The sequence below is a fragment of the Natator depressus genome, chromosome 10, assembly GCF_965152275.1.
Source record: "Natator depressus isolate rNatDep1 chromosome 10, rNatDep2.hap1, whole genome shotgun sequence".
Lineage (NCBI taxonomy): Eukaryota > Metazoa > Chordata > Testudines > Cheloniidae > Natator > Natator depressus.
Window position 1 is genome coordinate 29,661,623 of NC_134243.1, and position 18,147 is coordinate 29,679,769.

An 18,147-nucleotide genomic window follows, 5' to 3' on the forward strand; every position below is an offset into this window, starting at 1 on the left:
CTATGTTACACATCCACAAAATTTGCTATTTATGCCGTGACCACCCACAAAAAATTTTCTCCACCGTCTTTCTCAAACTGGGGGCCCTGACCCAAAAGGCTCACCTGGGACACCTGGCATTGGCCACTGTCGGAATACAGGATCCTGGGCTAGACAGACCTTTGGTCTGACCCAGTATGGCGGTTCTTATGTTCTTAAGAGGGTCACAAGCCTATTAGGAGGTCACAGTATTCTCACCCTTACTTCTCCACTGCTGCTGGTGGCGGCACTGCCTGCAGCTGGGAGGTGGGAGAGCAGCAGCTGCTGCCCGGGCCCCCAGCTCTGAAGGCAGTGCCACCAGCAGCAGCAGCGGAGAAGAAAGGATGGCATGGTGTTCTGTACTGCCTTGGCAGCAGCGATATGACTCACCTAAAGCTGATCAGGAAACAGCTGTCTTAACATAGCACTCCACTATCAAGCAAGCCTCAGCACATGTGAGTTATTCACAATCCCATTTTTATATGGGGAAACCGAGGCACAGAGCAGTCATTTGCCCTAGACCACACTGCCAATCAGCAGCAGAGCTGGGGTTAGAACCCAGAGGTTCCTGGATCCCAGTTACATGATCAAGCTGCTAAGCAAAGCTGCCTCCGAGAGGCCATCAGTTCTTTGGAGAGCTCCCCTCTTGTCTCCAGGCAGGGAGTTCTGCCTCTAGCTGCCTACCTTGCCTTTGTGCATTTCCTGCAGCCACTGACGGAGTCGGATCAGGCAGCTTTCCTGCATTGGAGTCAGCTGCCCCAGGTACCGCTCAATGTAATCAGCGTCCAGTTTGTCAGCTGGAGAGGGAAGAAAACAGCAGCTCAGGGGAGAAGTCCTGGTAGGAGTGGAGGATCTGGGGAATTGTAGTTAGTTATTTACACACACACACACACAATTTCCACTGGGAATTGTCAAACACTCTTAGCCTCCTTCATCAACAGTCTGCCTGGCTTTTGTCTGGGAAGGGCTGGAAAGCATCCCAAGGGGTCCACGGGAGACATGTTGATTACAATTAGGGCGTGAGGATTGAGTCAGTAATTCTGGATGTGTACGGCATCACAGCAGGGTCAGCCACTCAATGGTGCCAATATGCCCTCTAATTCCTGCCTCCATCCCAAAGCTGCCCTGGACTCTGACTTGGGTTTTCAAAGGAAATTCAGGGAGTTAGGCACCCACCTCCTTGGATTTCAGTGGTTTCTGGACACCTACCTGACTTGGACTCTTTGGAAAATCCCACTCCACTATATTCCTACAGCAAGAGGGGATGGCGGCCAGTCTGGAAGCTGCTGAAATGCTATTCCACGGACAGCCACCAGGGGGAAAGAGTGAATAACTTTAAAAAAAGGTTTCAGAATAACAGCCGTGTTAGTCTGTATTCGCAAAAAGAAAAGGGAGTACTTGTGGCACCTTAGAGACTAACCAATTTATTTGAGCATAAGCTTTCGTGAGCTACAGGTCACTTCATCAGATGCATACAGTGGAAAATACAGAAGATGTTTGTTTTTATACACACAAATCATGAAAAAAAAAATGGGTGTTTATCACTACGAAAGGTTTTGTCTCCCCCCACCCCACTCTCCTGCTGGTAATAGATTATGTAAAGTGATCACTTTCCTTACAATGTGTATGATAATCAAGGTGGGCCATTTCCAGCACAAATCCAGGGTTTAACAAGAACGTCGGGGGGGAGGGGGGGGGAGAGTGTTAGGAAAACAAGGGGAAATAGGTTACCTTGCATAATGACTTAGCCACTCCCAGTCTCTATTCAAGCCTAAGTTAATTGTATCCAGTTTGCAAATTAATTCCAATTCAGCAGTTTCTCGCTGGAGTCTGTTTTGGAAGTTTTTTTCTTGAAGAACTGCAACTTTTAGGTCTGTAATCGAGTGACCAGAGAGATTGAAGTGTTCTCTGACTGGTTTATGAATGTTATAATTCTTGACATCTGATTTGTGTCCATTTATTCTTTTATGTAGAGACTGTCCAGTTTGACCAATGTACATGGCAGAGGGGCATTGCTGGCACATGATGGCATATATCACATTGGTAGATGTGCAGGTGAACGAGCCTCTGATAGTGTGGCTGATGTTATTAGGCCCTGTGATGGTGTCCCCTGAATAGATATGTGGGCACAGTTGGCAACGGGCTTTGTTGCAAGGATAGGTTCCTGGGTTAGTGGTTCTGTTGTGTGGTATGTGGTTGCTGGTGAGTATTCGCTTTTTTTTTTTTTTTTTTTTTTTTTTTTTTTTTTTACACACAGCTCACTCACGAAAGCTTATGCTCAAATAAATTGGTTAGTCTCTAAGGTGCCACAAGTACTCCTTTTCTTTTTGCGAATACAGACTAACACGGCTGCTACTCTGAAACCTGAATAACTTTAGTAGCTCCTCTTCGCCATCAGGATTGTCCTGTGTGGCTAGTGCAGCGCAGGGTCCCTCCAGGGCATCGAGACAAAGGACAAGGGGATCACATCTGCCAGCGTGTGGAGTTCCAGGCAGATGTGCAGCTGGAGGCGCGTGTGTACAGGGAACGTGGTACCAAAAGAGTCGTGGCACAGGCCAGCAGCTGTGCTGGAAGCATGTGGAGACAGAAGGGAAAGGAGAGCAGAGGGGACCCTTCGGGGCCAGCTCCACATCAAGCAGAATATTTCTGACCCTGGATACAATGGGCTACAGTATCACACAACGGGGATCATGTGCCTAGAGAACACGCTGCTGCCCCTCAGTCCCACCAGAGAAATTAGACTCCCTAAGTTCACCCTCACTGCAGATCATAGGCTGGAGCACCCATGGAAAAAAATAGTGGGTGCTCAGCACCACCAGCTACAGCTGATCGGGGGTGCCCCTGCCAAACAGCTGATCGGAGGCTCGGGGAAGGGGCAGAGTGAGTGTTGAGCACCCCCGGAGAAAACTAAAAGTCAGCACCTATGCCACGGATCCAGCCAAGCTGGGCAGCAGACCCACAACGGAATGGAAAGAGGGCAGCTGGGAGAGTCGTACAGAGCTGGCAGTTCAAGAGCAGAGATACGTGAAGAAAGGGAAGCCAATAATCCCCCCCCCGCACTCCTCACCTGGCTGCTAAGTGGAGTTCTCCACTTCTAGAGCACCTTTCATCTCAAGCCACTTTACCAATATTAATTGTGCCTTGCAGCTTCCTTAGCCAGTGGGTAAGTATTCAAACCATTTTACAGATTGGTAAACTAAGGTATAGAGAAGCTACATGACCAAGGCCAGGCAGGAACAGAACCCAGGAGCCCCAGACCTCAGTTTCTTGCTCTAGCAGCTGTTCTCAAAGCTCCTAGAGACATACCCCAATCACAAGGGCCAGGAATCTTGGGTTAAAGCTCCCAGTGTTGCAGGTATCACTGCAATGATACAATGACCTCTCACTTCCTTCTGCTCAGGCAGACACTTTCACATTGGGCTGGAGCCTTTTCTTACATCAGGCTGCAGGAGCTTCAAGAGTTAAGTGGCAGAAACGTCCCAATGTGAGAACCGGAACGTCTACACTGCCAACCTCCACCGCTGCCTGGGGATAGCATACCGTCAGGGCTAGCTGTCTCTGCAGCAGGGCAGGAGCTGCCTGGCTGCTCTTTGCTAGTTCCATGCACGCAGGACTCCGCTGGTACAACACCAGGGTTGCGTCCCACAGCCAGGGCCCTCTTTTCCTTCTGCCTGCTCACTGGTGGAGGCGTCCATCGGGGGATGAAGGTGATGCCCTGGGAGATCAGCTCCTTCAGGTAATGCTCGATCACCTCCTTGCCCTGGAAGTGAAGGCTTGCATTAGAGAGAGCAACGCCACATGAAAGGATTTCTAGTACTCCGAGAGATCAGCGTCCCAGCCATAAGCAGGAAGGGGGAGTTTCCCTAGCCCAGGGAAGAAGGAGCACATTCCCGTGTTTAATGTCCTCATGCAGCAGCTTTTGAGCAAGGCAGAAGGGAGTGGAACGGCCCGTGTGGGGAATTTTACTTGGAGTGTGAAAGGCTCTCTCTAGAGAAGAGAAAACGTGCTGTTACTCAGGAAAATGCCTGGGGTAAGAACAGGTTTGGGTTCAGGGGAGGGGAGAAAACAGGGTCAGTCAGCCCTACACATCTCACCTGTTTGCTGCACTGCTCCCCTGCGACCCTAAACCCAGGGAAAAGGCCGTCAAATCAAACTAACACCATTGCACTGCCCAGATCCCATCAGAGTGGAGTCTTCAGTGGCATGAAATTAACAGGCACCCAGGGCTTGTCCTTCCTGTGTGCATATTCAGGAAGGAGCTTCCTGTGTGGTACACTGGTCAGGGAGTGACTCCAGGGAGCCTGGACTGCGCAGGGAATGCAGCTCTCACCCAGAATAATTCCCGTCCAACCTCTCATGGAGATATCCAAACAAACATGTTGTTTTGCTTGTTGGATAGTGGCTTAATCTCCGCGCTCTACTACAGAGACTGAAACCCAAGGCAGGGCCCAGCTGCTCCTTCGAGCTGCGTTCTCTCTCTTTACCGAGGACGAAACTCAGGCAACAGTGAGGCTAAGGGACTTATTCATGGCAACGGCACGGGGGAGAGTTGGTCACAGAACCTAGGTCTCCTGCTGATTCCCACTCCCTTGATCTACCCATTAGAGAACATTGCATCTCATGACCCTTCACGCTCACTGCCATGGCAACCTTGGACCTGAGCAGCCATTTTACTTCCCCACTTCTAATGGGCTGTGGACACCTGAGCTGCACTTCTCGGAGCTAGGGGAAAGCCAGCTCTCACCCGCTTGATGTTGGAGGTGTACTGCTTCATGGCAATTTTCTCCACTGTGCTTTCAAAGCCAAAGAACGACTTGATGTCAAGAGATGCAGACTGTTCAAAGCACGTCCACTCTTCATTCTCGGGGTGAACCTAAACTCAGACAGAGACAGGCCCTGGGTCACACAGCGCAGAGCAGACCAAGGCTGCCAGGCTTCACACCAGGCAGTAACGGGGCTGTTCACTCTCCCAGGCTGCAGACCAGGGGGCTTCCTACAGGATGTAGGTCTGTCAGCACTTAGTGATCTGATTAATCAGGACTGCGATGCTCAGTCTGACAGAAGCGTTAGGACACATCCGGAGCACAACCGCTGTTAGGATGGAATTCTCCCCACCCAAGGAAATCAAGACTAAATCCACTTCTGCTGCTTGGCTCCCCAAATGGTAATGGCAGAAGTAGAAAGAGCATGACAATAGTGCCATGGTGCTAGACGCAGTACGTGCATATAGCAAGAGATGGTCACTGTGAAGCAAACTCACAGCCAAAGCAGGGCTGCTCGCTCAGCTGCCCTCCATCAGAGCCTGCCGTGACTCAGCCTTCAGGCGTGCGGCAGCAGCTTGTCCCTGAGCAGAGACTGGGTCATTTGAGCCTGGGGTCATCTATTTCCCCAAGCATGCCAGAGCTGCTGATCAATCTGTGCAACAGTACTGCCTGGCCAGGAACCCTCCTGCTGCCTCGCAGCGTAACCGACTCTCCAGCCTGCTCTTGAGCCTGTTCCTGCCCCAGCCTTGCCTGAGCCCAGTTCCAGGTCTTGTCCTTGTGCTACTCCGACCTCGCTTCAGCCCTTGCCTCCTGACCCTCGGACTCTGACTACCCAGCTTCAAACTTTGGCCCACACCTGGACTCCAGCTATGGTACTGACTTGGCTTGTCCCTGGACTCTGATCTCTGTTCTAGCGCTACCCTCAGCCCAGCCCTGACCCTACATCCAGCTTTGACCTCTGCTCCAACTGCTAGGCCCGATTACCAGGAGGAAGCACCTGACAGTCATTGCCACTGCCCCAAAGAGTTCACAAGCTAAATAGATAAGACAGAGTGAAGGAAGGGGGGGGGGGGAAATTATCCTCCCCTGTTGAACAGATGGGAAACGGGTACCCAGAAATTAAATGACTCACCCCAAGTTGCCCAGGAAGTCGGTGGCAGAACGAGGAACTAAATCCAGGTCTCCTGAGTCTCAGCCACTGCCTTACCACAGAACATCCTTCCTCTCTAGGCAGTCTCCCTACATTCTCTTCCTCAAGGAAAACACCCACATAGCTCTTTCCTTGACAAGGAATAGAGGGGTCTGCCTTTCCCCGATGTGTGACTGTTTTAGCCCAGCAACTGAGTACAAAAAAAACTGACCTCACATGCACAGAGAGATCGGTCAAGAACACAATGTCCCTATAGAGATTATAGGCAGCAGCCGGAGAAAGATCTTATTTCTCAAAGGAACACAGCTGGGGTTGAAACATGAGAAAAACCTGTTTCCTGTACACTCCCACAATTAAGAGGAAATGGGCAAAAGTAGACAACAAGGGCATCTCAAGGATGCAGACAACTAGTTCCTCCCTTCTGGAAAGCAGACACATCTCGGAAACCCAGCAGTTCCACTCTGGAAGGAAGGTTTTCAACACACTGCAGTCAGAGAAATCCCAGTAGCATGAAATCTGGCACTGGCACTGACACACATACACACAGCATCACTGCTGGGTTCACCGAGCAGCATCTCAACACAGTCAGCAGCTGAGATAGACCCACGGTGACAGCAATGGAAAAACTTGATCCATTATCATTTCCATGAGCACCACACCACACAGATGTTTTTGGGCAGGGGGTTAAGTTATTTGCTTCACTAGGAGCAACAGCCATTGCGAGCGTCTTTGATTTCAAGAAGCTGCACTAACGTACAAGTGCTGACAGGGCAGGTAAGTAACATGATCTGGACTTTTGTTTAGGAAACATGGTGAGGTATCAGATTGCTTCCAGAAATAGATGAAGCTATTTTTAATGGTGATTGAACCCCTGTGACCCAGATGCACCGATATGGTACAAACACTCGACAAGTGGAACACGCTGGGTGACATCTTCTCAGGCCACAGATAAGCAGCATAAGAACTTTATCTAAATCATCGACACAGGAGCAATCTGGAAGTCCCGGGGACAGAAAGAGCATGACAGGGAAGCCAGGAACTGCGCTCATTTGGGAGCAGTACGAGAATTCAGCTGCCCCAACTACCTCCCCTACCCACCACCTCAACTTCTCATCACAATAAGTACTCGGGCCTCCTCCCTAAACTGCTAGAATCATGCCAAGGCCAAACCCCAACACTGGCCAGACATCCATCTTAACTCTAATTCTAAGCCCGGAGAACTAGGGGAACACTTTACATCAAATCTAGAGCCCCACCTTGCTCTCTGATCTCACCCCAGGACCTAATGCTCCAGCCAAGGCAAGGAAACTCCTTCCCCCCAGATGAGCTAGCTGCTGAGCAGTCCCACCTCTGGGAGTGCCTTCAGGTGCCCATCAAAATGGAGCCCCCAATCCAGGTCAACGGGCTTCCAACTCGCATTGGATTATGGCCCAGCATCCACACTCCTCCAAGCGCCCTCACCTGGCTGTTATCCCAAGGCAGAAGGCTTCTGCTACGGTCGCTCAGCTGCTCTGGCTCACCGCATGGTCAAGAGGAAGAGGAAGGCTGCTTGGGAAGAGAGGCACTTACCGAGTAGCTACACGTCTCAAGGACGACAACACGATTTGCAAAAGTCTCGTTGTGAGCCTCAATGAGGAGCGTTCGCTCCTTCCAGTTCACGGTGTTTTTCTGTATGAAAAAGACGTACTCTACCCCAGCGATCTGAGAAGGAAGGAAGAACAAAGCCATATAGGACGTTAGATGTGGGAGCAGAGCGGTCACCACGGCTCCAGACTCTACTGCCCAAAGCAGCAGACACAAGGAAGCCCGGAGACGCTGTGTGCATTAGGCTCTCACCTTCTTCAGCAGCCGTGGAGCGTCCACGTTCAGTTTGCAGCTCCGTTCGACGATATGAACAGCTCCATCATCGCTCTTGGATTCCTGAAGGATCTCACTGCCCAGGAAGACAGGGATCTCTGGACACATGGGAAAGCGCTTCTCGTAAGCCTAGGAGACGCAATGAAGAATAAGGCTATGCCTACACTGGAAGAGCTACAGCTGTGTAGACACTTACTACAGTGACAGAAGGGGCTCTTCTGTTGCTGTCGTAAGTCCACCTCTCCAAGATGTGCTAGCTAAGTCAACGGAGTCTACACCAGGCCTTAGATGAGCTAAATTACATCTCTCAGGGGAGTGATACCTAACTTTGTAGTGTAGACCAGCCCTGAGCCTCAGCCACCAGGCCATTCATAAAGACCTCTGCTGTCAGGCCACAGAGCTACAAAATCCCTTTCATCTCAGAAAAGAGGAGCTAATGCAGAGGGTTAAGTATAGCATGCTGCACAACTGCACACCAATCTTTACTAAAGCAGGGATTAGCTAATCCCTAGGAAGGTTGTGGAATCTGTGTCGTGGGAGGTTTGAGAACAGGATGACAAACACCTGTCAGGGACAGTCTAGATCAGTGGTCCCCAAACTGTGGGGCACAACCCTCTAGGGGGGCACGGAGGAACATTCGGGGGGGGGGGGCGCAGCAGGTCCCAGGGGTGGGGAGAGAGCTATGGCCAGTCCCACTCTTCCCCCAGTGCCACCCTTTGCTCCACCTCCGGGCCAGCTCTGGCCCCAGCCCCAGCTCCCATTGCTCTGCCCCGAGCCACAGCTGTGTCCTCATTCCCTCTCCATCTCTAGCCCCAGCTGCTCTGCCGTCAGCCCAAGCTCTTCTGCCGAGGAAGCTTTGGCTGTGCAGTAATGGAGGGGAGGGGCGTGGAGCGGACAGTTTCCATTATTGGTATGGGGGAGGTGGAAAGCGCAACGGGAACATTATGTTAGCTAACGGGGCCCCTCCAGGTTATGTGGTAATGTGAGGTATCTGAGAGCCAGGGGATTATTGTGGGTTGGTGGAATGGCGTTCCACCTCTGGAGACCAGAGGTGCAGCCCTATAAGGTCAGAAGTAAGACAATTACATTAATTTCCATCCTCTCCCAACCCTCCTTCCTCCCTCTTCCCAATTTTGGGCATGTCCCAAAAGTATTGCCTGACCGAGCAGCATTTTGAAGAGGCCAGAACCGGAATAGCTGCAAGTCAGAAGTGAAGTGCCTTAGCAGAGCTGTGCATGGCCCCAGCAACACAACAACAGGGGATAAAGAATGAAGTGTTTGTGTGATACTTGCACTACATTAGCCCTGGCTGGAGACAGGTAAATTCAGAAGAATGAAATTCACTCCCTTTGCGCCTCTCTGAGTAAAATGCCCTAGAAATGCAAGGCTGGAGAGGACCTCAAGAGGTCATCTAGTCCACCCCCAAGCTGAGGCAGGACCAAGTAAACCGTGGCCATCCCTGACAGCTGTTTGCCCAACATGTTCTTAAAAACCTCCACCGATGGGGATTCTACAACCTCCCTTGGAAGCCTAGTCCACAGTTCAACTAACCTTTTATAGCAGTGGGCCCCAAACTTTTCACATCACACACACAACCCTTATCCCAAGGGTAAGCCACAGCTGGGGGCAGGTCTGGGGGGTGGGAGCGGGACTGCAGCCTGGAGCCACGGCTGGAGGTAGGGCTGGGACCGGGAGCAGAGCCGCAACCAGGGGCCACGGCTGAGGCTGGGGCGGGAGGGGATTGGAGCCAGGGCTCTGTCTGGGGACACAGTGGAGCTGGGTAGCTCTCCCCTCCTGCCCATGGGGGCTAGCCCAGGCCTTGCCGTGCCAGGCCCCCCTAAGGGGCCATGCCCCACCATTTGGGGACAACTACTTTATAGGTAGAAATTTTTTTCCTAATATCCAATCTAAATTGCCCTTGCTGCAGATTAAACCAAATTACTACTTAGCCTGCCTTCAGTGGACATGGAGAAGAATTGATCACCCTCCTCTGTATAACAGCCTTTAACAAATTTGAAGACTTACGAGGTCACCCATGAGTCGTCTTTTCTCAAGACTAAACCTGCCCAGTTTTTTTAACCTTTCCACACAGGTCAGGTTTTCTAAACTTTTTATTTTTGTTGCCATTCGCCAGACTCTCTCCAACTTGTCCAGATGCTTCTGAAAGCGTGGCACCTAGAACTAGAGACAGAACTCCAGCTCAGGCCTCACCAGGGCCGAGCAGAGCGGGACAAGTGCCTCCCGTGTCTTACATGACACTCCAGGATGCTATTACCTTTTTTTCTTGGGCAACCGCATCACATTGTTGACTCTCATTCAATTTGTGATCCCAGGTTCTCTTCTGCAGTACTCCCACCTACCCAGTTATTTGCTATTTGTATGTATGCTTTAGATTTTTCCTTCCTGAGTGTAGTACTTTGCACTTGTATTTATTGAATTTCATCTTGCTCTGTAAATATTTTTAATGCTAGTTTATCAGAAAGGTTCTCCCCAGCTAAGGGCAGGTGCCAGGAGCAAAGAGTGGAGCAGGTGTCAAGAACTAGCTGCTGTTCTTCCTTGGTCCATCTTTATCTTAAGACAAAAGCCTTCAGCAAAACCCAAGGGATCCGCCAATTCTATAGGAGTTTGCAGGGGTTTAAACTTGCCATGTGACTGTGCAGCACAAAGGATACCTGAACTGCAGCTGATCGCTAGAGCAGGTCAGTTCATGTTCGTCTGCCTTGAGCCTGTAGACTTGGCTGTCTGATGCCTTCACTGAGGCAAGGCTGAACTTTTGACTTCTCTGTCAAGCTAGCTGCTGAAGAGTTGTAGGGCAATTCAGAGCCACATAGGTTGTGTGTGTGTGTGTGTAAAAAAAAAGATGGGCCTGGTGATACTCAAACAGACAATATTTGTAATTTGCAGCCAGGCTTTTGAACCATGCCAGTGCCAGACTGACAGCGCAGTGTCCTTGCCAGCACTTTGGTCACTTTCTAGCTACTGTACCAGTTTCTACCCCCTGTGGCCATGCTCTTAGTCTGGGGAGGTATGAAGTCATAATAGGGTTTTTGGTATCTTTGCAGGAGTGTTAACAGCATGTATAATATATTATACAAGTCAGAAATGATGAAGGCAGGTGCCAAGTAATACCGCACCCTGGTGGCCCAAGGGGTAGCTTGCAGCTTTCATTGGCCCAGTGTTGAGAATCTGATGCCAAGGAATGGCTGGGCTCAACTGCCTGAAGTAACCCTTGCCTAAATGCTCCAGGAAAAATTTGGGGGTGGGAGGAGGAGGTGGTTGTTTTTTTTCCTCCAGGGGACAAGAGGGTGAAACCAGTTGTCTTGGGACAGCGAAGGTCATGAATTTGGAGGAGGGTGGGGGAAGCAGGGAACGTTAACCCCATCCTCCTCTTCTGTAAGAGAGATTGGTACGCTAACAATGGCAGGTTTCAGAAAACAGGTAATTAGGGATGCACGCCTAGCTCTGTGACCCTAGAACAAAGTGCAGCATGGGAACCGGATATCTAGAAGCATCCTTTGGCACTGTCTGGCATTGTGAATATTCCAGTGAGGCTTGAAAACCTGTAGCAAATCAAGCTGCTTGAACAATAAGATGCCTTTGGCCAATAAGACAGTTTATCGTGTTGGTGAGATTAGACTTCTGGTGATTAGCCAATTGCTTTGGGAAGCTTTTAAATTTGCTTTAAAACATCCTTTCATCAAAAGAGAATGGCCTTAATGGAAGGCCTTACAGACCTGAGGAGATCTGCAGAGACTAATACAGGATGTGGGGACACGACTTGATGAACATGCTAACAGGCAGAGGGTGAGTTAAGGATGCGAGCTCTGAAGGCCAGAATTCCACGCAGGATAGTCTCTCTTCCTACTCTGGATATTTGAGCTTGCTGACCGCCTGAAATTGATACCATTCCATTCAGAGATCTAAGAGCAGGGGAGCTGGAATGTGTCCTCAGAAGCCTGTGCTATTTTAAGGGCAGGTGCTATTCCCAGCAGCAGGCCACACAAGCATGGGCAGTGGGAAATCAGCCTCCCAGATGCTGCGGGTGTACACACTGCTTTGGTAATTGACAGCCCCCATGCAGGCTGCATTGTGCACATAATGACATCTGAGCTGATCTTCTTTCTGTGGTTGGTTGGCTGAAGGAACTTGCACTTGTGTGTGACACAAGAGAGTCTTCCAAGTCCATCATATTTGCTCTCTATTGACTGGGAGTTCCTGGCAACTTAACCCAGTAGCCCACGTATAGCTGAGTCCAGCCTCCATTTGCACCAACAGCAAAGAAGTCCAAAGGGATCCACGAGACTGGTGCAGGAAGAACCCTTTCCACCTGTGACGGTGCACCCCATAAGGCTTTATAGAAATAAGCTTATGAATGTATATATGACATAACTGGAATATGTTTTATGCTACATATGCCATGTAACATCTCAGTAAAGGTTATGATCTACTGAGTGTATTCATCCTATTTGTAAAAAGAAAAGGAGTACTTGTGGCACCTTAGAGACCGATGAAGTGAGCTGTAGCTCACAAAAGCTCATGCTCAAATAAATTTGTTAGTCTCTAAGGTGCCACAAGTACTCCTTTTCTTTTTGCGAATACAGACTAACACAGCTGTTACTCTGCATCCTATTTGTATGCATGTATCATTTTTGTATTTGAAGTTATGAATATTGGCTGTGTACTTGTTTGATTTTGAACAGCTTTAGTAAGGCTTTTGGTCAGCTTCTTTAGAAAGGAAGTTTCAAGTTAAGTGCTCAATCAAGACGCACTTAACGGACAACAGATCTTGGAAGGCTCCAATCCACATAAGAAGCCTACATGAGGACGTTCACATCCTCATGTCCTTGACGTCCTTGAACCATGACTGCTACCTGTAAGTTCCGAGTCATGCATGGACATGTGACTCCAAAAATCCATCCTGTAGCTGGAATTCTACACAGGGGAAGGGAGAAGTATCCACTCACAAGAGACAGTCTATTTAAACCCCTAGGAAACCCCTCCATTTTGTCTTCAGCTAGCTCAAGAGATGGGGGTGGAGAGGTTAAGGATACCTGAAAGAAATTGGAACAAAGGACAGTAACCACAGAAGTGTGAGTGATTGCTGGACCCAGACTAGAAGGAGACTAGTCTGTAAAAGGAAGCTTACTGGAACTCCTCTGAGGGTGAGGTTCTATCTGTATTCAGTTTTCTTACTGTATTAGATATAGACTTGAGTGTTCTATTTTATTTCAGTTGGTAATTCACTTCCTTCTGTCTGTTATTACTTGGAACCACTTAAGCCCTACTTTCTGTATTTAATAAAATCACTTTTTACTTATTAATTAACCCAGAGTATGTATTAATATCTGGGGGGGGGAGCAGCTGTGCATCTCTCTCTCATCAGTGTTTTAGAGGGCAAACAATTTATAAGCTTTATACAGGGTAAAACAGATTTGTTTGGGGTTTGGACCCTATTGGGAGTTGGGCATCTGAGTGTTAAAGACAAGAACACTTCTTAAGCTGCTTTCAATTAAGCCTACAGCTGTTAGTGGACGTGGTTCAGACCTGGGTCTGGGTTTGCAGCAGGCTAGTGGGTCTGGCTCAAACCAGGCAGGGCGCTGAAGTCCCAAGCTGCCAGGGGAAAGCAGGGGCAGAAGTAGTCTTGGCACATCAGCTGGCAGTTCCCAAGGGAGTTTCTGTGATCCAACCTGTCACACCATCTTCCTCAGTTTGTCTGCCCTAGGGACCTCAGCAGGAATCATAAGCCCCTTGTACAGTACATGCTCCTGTTTGTTCATTTATTTACAGTTGCATCCACCACCATACTAGGCACTTTCCATAAAACCTCCTCTCCAAGGAGCTTGTAGGACAGACAGACAAGTAGAGCAACTTGAATGCATATCAGCTTGATTCACAATAAGCAGCATGGCAGTGGGTTATTAGGAGGTACTCAAACACGGACAAAATTCGGGGGAGGCCTTGCAGATAAGCTTGGGGTAGGGGTGTCCCATGCATAGGAGGCAAGGTCTGGAAGTGATGTCAAGTTTTACTACATGAATGCTTCACATGCCATGGTTAGAGGTTTGTAATGGAGCTAAATTTGGGGTTGAGGAGGGGAAATGGGTTTTGCATTGTGTATTATTCCATTCTCTTCACTTAATGCCTTTCAGCAGAGGATCCTCAAGTGCTTCACAGAACTGAACAGGAATAGAAAAGTTGCCATAAGTTTAAAAAAAATGAAAACTTCCTCAATTTTAAAAAACTTTCCTCTGTAGTGTCGGTAATGCAATCTGCAGCACTGGGCTAGTGCAGGACTGGGTGCTGGGGAGGAAGTGAAACTGATAGTCTAGCTTCACTGTCCAAAGGAAGTCCAAGTCAAGAAAACAACCTGCATTGCCAGGGAAAGCGTACAGTAATGCACAGCATTTGCCTAAATTGAGAGATTGGAGCAGCCCTTCCTTTTCCTTTATTTCCTCAGTTTTACATCTCCTCCTGGCAGTCAGTCCTGGTGTCCTCAATCCTGACTCTCCAGGATAGGTTACCCTACTACCTCCTAGGAGGCGAGTTGGAGTAGGAACTAAACCACTGCTTCCAGCAAAGAGCCCAGACCAGCAGAGGGAGAGCCCAGAGAACACAAGTCACACAGTAACAGGAGGCGGCAAAAGACTGCAAAACATTGCCCAGGGCCAGTTTCTTTCTAGGAAAGGCCCCTGAACATGTGTTTTCTTTCAGGTATCAAGACGACAGACACCTTTCCAGCACATCTATTGGGATGAAGCATTAGTTCACACAAAGGGACACTATCAATTTAGGTCACTGTATAAATCAGCCTGTCACTAACTATGTTACCAATACAGATTGTTGGAACTGATCTTAAGATATTCAGTTTACTTTCCACTCCTGATGCTGTTTATTTTTGGTACTTCCCCTAGCATGGGCCTCCTTCCGGGCCTGTGCGCTACGCATATTGCTGCTCGGTCAACTCCTAAAATAATGAAGTAAGACTAGTCAATTCTCTTTATAGGCCAAATTTCTAGGCAGTGTTGCTCCAGTACTTGTGTACTGCACAAGTACATTATGCAATGCTGCAGGGCAGCAGTTCTCTGCCCAGCTGTTTCCTTGGGAAGGTCAAAGCCATCTTGCTTGGCCCAGAGGTTTGGTAAAAAGCTCATTTTCACAAAGCCTAAAGATAAAGTCAAATTTGGCCTAAATATGGCCTCTTTAGTAAGAAAAAGGTTGGTTTAATCGCTATGAAATCTAAAAACGTGAAACATCTTAAAGCAAAGGAGACACATTGCTTTTTTAATTCAAGCACAGATCTGGTACCTGGAGTCCACTCTGCAACCTAGAGTAAAGACCACTACTGCTCTGCCTTCCCCTTCCCCACAATGGAATAGGTTACCCCAGTAACAACAAGCTTAGAAACAGCAGCCACTAACTAATGAGTCACTGCTAATGAGTCACTCCTTCCTGTTAGAAGTAGGCACACAGCCCCTATGGAATAACTAAGATAACAGCCCAAACACACATCTTAAATAAGCTTTATCTCCTGGTTTGAAGAAGGATTCCTCTTCTACATGTCAACCTTAAGCTCTCTGCTAATCTTCTCTACACAAACAGCAACTCTAAAACTACAGTAGGTTGTGGCAGCTGCCTGTGGGTCACGTGGAGACGACATTGGAGAGCTGCACCACAGTGCTCTGGTAAACCCCATAAAGCACTATTGACCACTCTGGTATCCCTTTCATCACTGCAGAGATACAGGGGTGCGCTGCTAAGCGGAAGCCAAGTGTGAGGCTGAGCTTTCACCCTCAGCAGCTAGACCCACCAGCAGATTTCTCCTCCAACAGGCAGTAATCACAACCCTAAAAGGGGAAAGGAGGAAGAGTTTTGACATTAACCAGCAGTTGCCACTCCCCCCCCATGGAGTTTAAGATGCAAAACAGAAAAACAGCACAGCCAAATGTAACATTAAGTCCCGTTCAGGTTCCCAGCCATAGTATTAGAACAAGCTAACCTGCTTGCATTTGCCCTTCCAGCTCCTTGCTGCAGTAATTCTTCCCTGAGTTCTTCCAAGCCCCTTGGAGTCATGACTCTGCAGGCACTGGACTAGTCAAGAGCTAAGTTCCTTTTGGGTCTGTAGGCAATCCAACATGATTCAAGTGCGTACAGCAATGAGCGATTCAGTCATCCCGTCCCCCTCCTTTCAGAGTGACCCACTTGGGACAAACACTCACTGAGCAAAGCATTGCTCACCTCCAGCTTTCACTTCCTGCAAATCCTACAGCCTGGATCTGCCAAGGCTCCACACCAGAATCCAGGCCACAGACTGTGGAACTGCCTCTTCCTGCTACAATCGCTTTCCAGGGCTGACTTATTACCAGATCAGGAGAAAATCCCCGAGCACCTGATCTGAACAGCTGCAGCAGCTGCCTGGGCAACTCCAACCCCTGAATACACCCGATTAGCCAAGTGCCAAATCTCATCATAACAGTTAGCAAAAGGACTTTTCCTTAGGCTGCACACAGACCCCTTATCCTTGAAAGGAGGGTCTACAATGGTTGTCAATTCAGGCCTAACCTGTTCTATGGCCTTGTCTACCTCAGATTATAGCACCAGCTTTTGCACTGCTGTACTATCAATGCAGCTTCACTGGTGGTAGCAACTGCGACAGAACTGGTGCAGACACCCCATCAGTGGCCACCAGTGTTCCAAGCAGCGTAGACCTGATCTGAGCAGGGTTAGGTAACTCTGTGCTTAGCACACTTGTGGCTGACTGGAGTCCTGTCTAGCGCTACCAACAGCAAAGCTGCAGCCACAATGGGAAATATAAGCACAAACCCTAACATGCACACCGGGCCTAAGTACTACCGTGTTTTTGGAACAAAGTTGGGACTCCCATCTGTAGCCAGACAGCCAGCCCCCCCCCCCCAGCCCAGCATTGCTGGAAACACACGGGAGCCAAAACACCAGGGCACTCCAGCACAGCCTTTGAAGCTGAGAGAAGCACAGGTGTGCTGCGACAATGTGCCTCTGGGAACGTATACAACAATTGGGCTCACAGCAGGCAGAGGCGCTGTGACAGACATGGCTCTTAGCCCCTACTAAAACAGCATGATGCACACACACCAACATCCTAGGTGGAAAAATATTTACCCTGATAAAAGAAGTGTCCAGTAGTCGAAACTTATTGTTTCTCCCTTGCAAGTGTGAACTACTCTTGCGAGAGCTGGCGTCACCCCGACAGACCAGCCCCAATTTAGCATAGAAAGGAGAAAGAGAATAAAGGAGTACAGAGGTATAAGTAGGGGACCTACAGCACCATGATTTTTGAGTGCTTTTCACTATCTATCTGCTGGTCAGATAAGTGACAGCCTCCCAAGGCTTCTGCAGCTAAGAGGGTCCCTAAGCCTTGTCCCTTATTCGTCTTTCCGCGGAATTGAGTGACCGATCCTGGCTTGGCACCGCTGGAATCGAGAGATGCAAGGTGGGTAAGGAGCACCCACACCTGATCTCCTATCTTTAGTGTACACATATTTTGAAATAGAGCTCTATACTGTGTTTTCTTTCTTTGGGATTGTAGCTTCAGTTTTGTAACTTGTTTGTGTGTGTAACATCTCTACATTTAAATAAGTAGGCACTAGCAATTTTGTAACCACATGATTAGAATCTAGTTTAATAAATTTTGGTAACCATTTAGGCATAAGCCTGACTTGTTTCTCTGGTTTACTGTAAAGCAGCCAACACAATTAAAGAACCTCAGCCGTTTCGGCTATAAAGCCTGGCCATTAGGTGAGAGTCCTAAGAGCCTAGCGTTGAGTTGTGCCGCCTCCACGGGGCAAACTCTTGGGGTGCCTGTCAGTCAATCCTGACTGCCCGCTGCGAAGGAGCTCTGAGCTCTAGCAGTTAAAGTCACGGGTGTGGAGAGGCTCTTAGTGCTGCCATTGGGGCACCTGTCAGTCAGTGTTGACTGCCCGCTGCGAAGGAGCTCTGAGCTCTAGCAGTTAAAGTCACGGGTGGTTAGGACCTTGGGGCATCCGTCAGCCTAGCCCGGGCTGCCCGCCGCGAAGGGACAGTGCGTCCTAGCGGTTAAAGTCACAGATGGTATAAAACGGGCATAGCTGGCACCTCACCAAACACCCCTGGCCATCGGCTAACACCATCTGACTGGATACAACCAATATGGCTGAGTTACGCGCACAGCAGCATTTTGCCTCACACCAGTCATGTGTCAGCCATGGTTGTAAGTCCGCACTGCCAAGCGTGTCTCCGTGCACGACAGCCTGATCTGTTCTGCTAGCCCAGACCAGCTCAGCATGCACCACACACAGACCACCCCCAGCAGCATGTGGAGCAACGTGCACGCAGCCAGAGGAAGAG

General features: G+C 49.2%; 1 protein-coding gene across 2 annotated transcripts in view; it reads right to left on the minus strand.

Annotated features, from left to right (window-relative positions):
* Nucleotides 1–18,147, minus strand: part of SEC14L5 (SEC14 like lipid binding 5) — a 60,735-nt gene that overhangs the window by 23,123 nt on the left and 19,465 nt on the right. For both annotated transcript variants that reach the window (XM_074965541.1, XM_074965540.1), the window contains exons 3-7: nt 7,768–7,917; nt 7,501–7,632; nt 4,763–4,891; nt 3,559–3,778; nt 703–815 (exon numbers count right to left, since the gene is read on the minus strand). In XM_074965541.1, coding sequence (XP_074821642.1) covers nt 703–815; nt 3,559–3,778; nt 4,763–4,891; nt 7,501–7,632; nt 7,768–7,917 — 744 coding nt within the window. The remainder of the gene's footprint in view (nt 1–702; nt 816–3,558; nt 3,779–4,762; nt 4,892–7,500; nt 7,633–7,767; nt 7,918–18,147) is intronic.